The sequence below is a fragment of the Phytophthora infestans genome, genomic scaffold (assembly GCF_000142945.1).
Source record: "Phytophthora infestans T30-4 supercont1.376 genomic scaffold, whole genome shotgun sequence".
NCBI classification, from domain to species: domain Eukaryota; phylum Oomycota; class Peronosporomycetes; order Peronosporales; family Peronosporaceae; genus Phytophthora; species Phytophthora infestans.
Genome location: NW_003303383.1, coordinates 46,694 through 51,865, shown reverse-complemented (window position 1 = coordinate 51,865; position 5,172 = coordinate 46,694). Strand labels below are relative to the sequence as shown.

Genomic DNA, 5,172 nt, shown 5'->3' with positions numbered 1-5,172 from the left:
CGTTCGTAAGCAGACAAGTGACAGCGAAGACGAGAGGGGAACTCAGCGCGAGTCGAGCGTGCGTCCCCGTTCGTGCGTCCTGGAACGCCCCAGTTGAATGTCTCGATGGAACGCCAACTTCGGACGAAGTAGCTTTTCCTACCGAGTTTGTTGTCATGGACTTCACCCGCGTCTCCGGCATGGATGCAACTGCAGCATCCAGCGCCTTCGCTATCTTGCAGAACTACTGCAAGATCCAGAACATCCGTGTGGTTTACGCCAACGTACGTCCCGATATCCGCGGTCTGCTAGTGAAGAACAAGGCTGCAGACGACTACAGTTTCTTCCCTACGACCGACGCTACTCTTGAGTTCTGTGCGAAGAAGCTGGTGCCAGACGCAGAAGAATTGGCCCAGACTCTGCGTCGCGGATACGCCAACGAGCCTGTCAGCTTGTTGCTGCATCGCTACTTGGGTGAGCCAGACAACTCGAGGCTGCTTCAGGGTGTCGACCAGTTTTTCAGCAAGAGTGACGTTCCTGCTGGTCATGAGTTCTACCACGTCGCAGAGTCCTCGGACCACTTTTATTTCTTGGCCCGCGGATCCGTTAACCTGCTCGTGAACGAAGACGGCAGTGTGGACCCCGGTCAACCTCTGACTCAGCTGCAAACTGTCCTGCCTGGCTCCATGTTTGGTGAAGTTTTCTTCTTTAGCCAACAAGCTCGTCAAACAGCAGCCGTAGCAGCGGAGCCCTGCACGGTGTTTGAGATGAGCCGCGAACAGTTCGACGCCATGAAGTTGCAGGCCCCCACACTATCCGTCAGCTTCCTCGACGTGGTAGTACAGTCCATTCTGAAGTAACCATTGGTAGTTGCTTTGCCAACCGCCTCACACAGCGGTACATCGATCTACATAAAATATAAGACGTTGTAAGACGCTCGGCCAACACTGTATTCGACCAAAGCTTCAACCTAAATCGGATTGGTTAAAAAGAATTTAAATTAGATGCGGTAGTCCTCAGACGTCAAAACGCGATTACGGCTGCCAACTTGCCGCCGTGATGGCCATGTACGAGGTGCAGGAGCCGTGCTACTACTCCGTCCTCGATGTGGACGTGGACGCAAGGTACCTATCTGTCTATCCCCGCGCCTTACGTCGTCATTCTCCTTTTACAGCCTTGACACCCTCCACCGATCCTTACTCACTGTTTATTACTCTGCTATGTCCAGTCCATCCGTGATTGTCAAGGCGTATCGCTCCATGGCACTCAAATACCACCCAGACAGGAATCCAAACGCTGAACCGGAGCAGTTCCAAGCGATTACCGAAGCTTACGAGGTGCTATCCGACCCAGAGAAGCGGCGGCTGTACGACAACTACGGCCCGGCCCTCAAGCCTCGTCTGGGTGAGACTTTCGCCCAATTGGCACCATTGCTATTATCCTTCGCCACTGGCTTTGTCGGCTCCAGTGCACGCGCATACAGCAGCTCGCTGAGTACACGAGCCATGTTCGGTTGGGAGGTCTGTCTCATGGGCGTCGCGGGTATGTACTATTGCTACCAACCCAGCGCAAAGGACAGCGTCCAACCACCGGTCAAGCCTCAGGTAAAACCCAAGAAAGAAAGTCGTGTCTGTGTCCCGACTATGTGACTATCACGTCGATGGGCCTGTTGATGGGCAATTTTACAGGCTGGGCAGCCACCTCGGTGGTGTTACTCTGCAAGTCAATTGTGACAGGGAGCTAGTGGACGACGAGTGATTCTGAGTGTGAGGTGCGATTTCACATGGGCGCGTATAAAGGAAAAGAACGTGGTGCTATTTTGAAGAAGAGATGAGAGGAGCGAAGAGGCTCTGTCAGGTATTAAGCTCCCTCGAACATGTGAGGTGCTGTTAACATTGTTATATCGCAATTCGTAGCTATTGTAAATGTACAACTACAAGTATTTAGCGCCGACGACTACCACAACATCCTTAGCTATAGTGGAGATATTTTCCATCATCGCGGCAAAGTGGTACACTTTAACAGACTTTAAAAAGAGCTACCGCAGGGGATATTTCATAGCGCATGGACATCTCATAAAGCACATTTTGAATCAGCCAATAAAATACGACGAGAGGTGGTACATTTAATGGTACATTTAATGTACCACTGTTATCTCGTGCCATGGGCGTGCTTTATAATTTTTTATAAAGCATACACGATTTACAGTAAATTTTCAACTATAAAGATCAAAATTTCTCAGAGGATCGCTATCGATACCAGCAATCTCATTTTCATTCTGCTGGCGGGGTGATGGCACGAACAGGACGCCCACGCAAGACGGGAGACAGTGGCGCAAAGCCAAAGCTGTACAAACGGGTTGGTGTAACTTATGAGTATAAGTTGCGCGTTCTGAAATATTTAGATACATCAACAATGGTGGCTATGCTAGCAGAATTTTCCCCAACTAACAATTCTAACTCAAAACGACGGCAGGTACACGCTTGGAAGAAGCTGAGAGCTGTCATAGAGGCCAAGGTTGCTGGTGGCTCTGGATAAACGAGCTGAGAGTCGATGGTGTGCCTGTGACGAGCATGATGCTCAAGTTGCAAGCCCAGGAGCTATACAGGACTAGCGGATCACGCAATGGTCCGTTCAAGGCCTCCTGGAGCTGGCGAAAGCATTTTCTGCGCCGCCACAAGCTCTCTATTCGCCGCCGAACCCGAGAAGGGCAGTCTACACCGGCCGACGCAGAGCAGAAGGTGGAGGGGTTCAGCAACCAAGTGCGCCTCAAGATAGACGAACTCGGTGTTTATGTTGTGGTGTGTACAACGCTGACCAGACCGGTATGTACCAAATATTTACAGCGTATGAGACGTGGAAATAACATTATCTGCTAAGGTCAACTATGAGTATGTGCCTACCTCGCGGGGCCAAGACTGTATGGGTGAAGTGCGCAGGGAAAAGCAAAGAGCGGGTGACTGCAATGCTGTTGGTCGCAAGCGACGGATCAAAACGAGAGCCTTTCCTCGTTTTCAAGACTCGACCATCGACCAAGCCCGATGTCGCGAGGGAAAACAAAGTGATGCGCCACGGTTTTGGGCGCTGACTTTGGGCGAGGTTCACCCGCTTCAACAAGGTGTCCATAACTACGGCAATGCCGCTGGGTGGTGGAACAGCGAGCTGTCTATTGAGTTTCTGTCTGTACACTTCGGTCAGCGACCGAACATGCACGTGCCTATTCTTCTGCTCTGGGACACCTTTTCAGGGCACCGGCGAAAAGATGTATTAATCTTTGCTCGTCTCCTCAATGTCGTCCTAATGAAGGTGCATCCTGGATACACTTACGCGTGCCAGCCGGCAGACGTAGCATGGAACAAACCACTCAAGGATTTTATAAGGAAGCGGTGGGTCGAGTTTTTATTAGAACAAGTTCGACCGGCATCCGCTGGAGGAACTACTTTCAAGATGTCACCACCAACACGACTAAATGTGGTTCGCTGGATCACATGCGCGTGGACATCTCTCGCCCATACTACAATCATTGGCGGTTTGAAGAAGGCCAAGCTAGCAATCACAACAATGCTGATACCACCACATCCGACACCACACGCATCACCAGCATCAGACTTGGGCCCACTCGTCAGGCTACTACAGCTGAGCAACGTCGCGCTACAAGCTGTTGATTCAGCGAAGGACATCGACTATAACGAGCTCGACAGCGAAGACGATGGTGCCGAGGGCGACCGCATGGCTCAAAGCGACGCTTCTTAGCTTGGACACGCGATCAAGAGACTACCGGGAGGAATTGAACCTCCATCCTCCCACAAGGGGAACTTTTCCGTTAAACTACGGTAGTAGGTCTTCACAAGACCTGCGCAGACCATCAGCAGCACTCTTAAAGCTTGAATACACGTTGTAGATATCGAAGAAGCGCTCGTAGCGTACCATCTCGTGTTGGACGGGGAATTAACCATTGTTATGGCGACATCCCTCTTAGGACACCCAGGCCCCCCTCAACTCGCGTCGCGGCCAATCCAACATTGAATGTCTTGGCGAGAAGGCGGTTAAAAATATCGGCCAGCCGATGCATGTCTATAGACCTTTCCAGTGGACAGACTGTTTACTGGATTTTTGCCGGATGGAAATGAAAATCTACAGGATTGGTATGCACATGTATTTTCTTATGAACCCATATGATGGGTAATTTGCCATGTACATTGACTGTGCTCTTTGAAATATCCCCTACGGTATAACCGACTTTTAATTAATTTAGTGTTTAGACTAAAAAGTTCTAATTCTTACTCATTAAGCAACAATTCTTACTCATTAAGCAACAATTCTTACTCATTAAGCAACATGCTGTATTCTCTTATAAAGGTTTGCGAAACATGATGCCGAGTAATGATCGCTAAAGCGACAGCAGCGACTCGTTTGGCAACGAGAGAGGCACTATTACCTTGTGCTTCCACGGATGTGCTGCACATGTACGATATTTTGCTCCTTAATCGTTAAGAGAGTGTACAAGGTCTGCATCGGCAAATCCAACAAGGACAATCTTAGTCGACATCACCTTTGGCAGAATCAACCTATAATATGCTGTGTCCTTGAGGTATGCCATAGCACGCTTGGTCATTACGGAGTGCTCTTCAGTGTAGCCTTGATCTTCTGCTGGAGATTGCCCCCACCGCTTCAAATATCAGCATATTTACCGCCATCAGGTGCGGTATTCTTGTTACCCGTAAATAAGGTCTTCGGATCAGCACCTTTTTCGTCACGGACGATCTCATCTACTGATGTTTCAGATCTTAGAGCGTTAGCTACTTGATCGAGAGTGGGACGACTGTCAGGTGTGCATTGCGCGTCCCGGGGAGGTCACACAACTAACGCTCATGCGTATGGACCAGTCGAAGGTCGCTGCCATGACCTTACATTGCTAAGAGCATCAAAATAGAAGGACGTTGTTCGAAATGACGGACGTTTCGGAGGTAGTGTTATGAATGGAGACGCAGCTTACGGACGTACTTGCGTCACCATTCCCAGTTACAGGACGGACTGCAACTCAAAAGCATACAAAACGCATCATGCGTAAAGTGCGTATTTCTCTTAAGTGGTCATACGTGGAGGTGGTGCAGCACTGGGCGGCTTGTGACTTCCCGAAGAAGATGACACTTAGTCAAGTTCCAGTTGCAGTGTATAAAGCAAGTATAACTC

General features: G+C 49.7%; 1 protein-coding gene across 1 annotated transcript; it reads left to right on the top strand.

Moving 5' to 3' along the window:
- Positions 1–1,038: 1,038 nt before the first annotated feature.
- PITG_21557 (uncharacterized protein) lies at positions 1,039–1,723 on the top strand (the record flags this gene model as incomplete). Its single annotated transcript, XM_002894880.1, has 3 exons — positions 1,039–1,103; positions 1,208–1,559; positions 1,604–1,723. The coding sequence occupies 3 exons, from the start codon at positions 1,039–1,041 to the stop codon at positions 1,721–1,723; spliced, it is 537 nt and encodes a 178-aa protein (XP_002894926.1).
- Between the last annotated feature and the right edge of the window lie 3,449 nt (positions 1,724–5,172).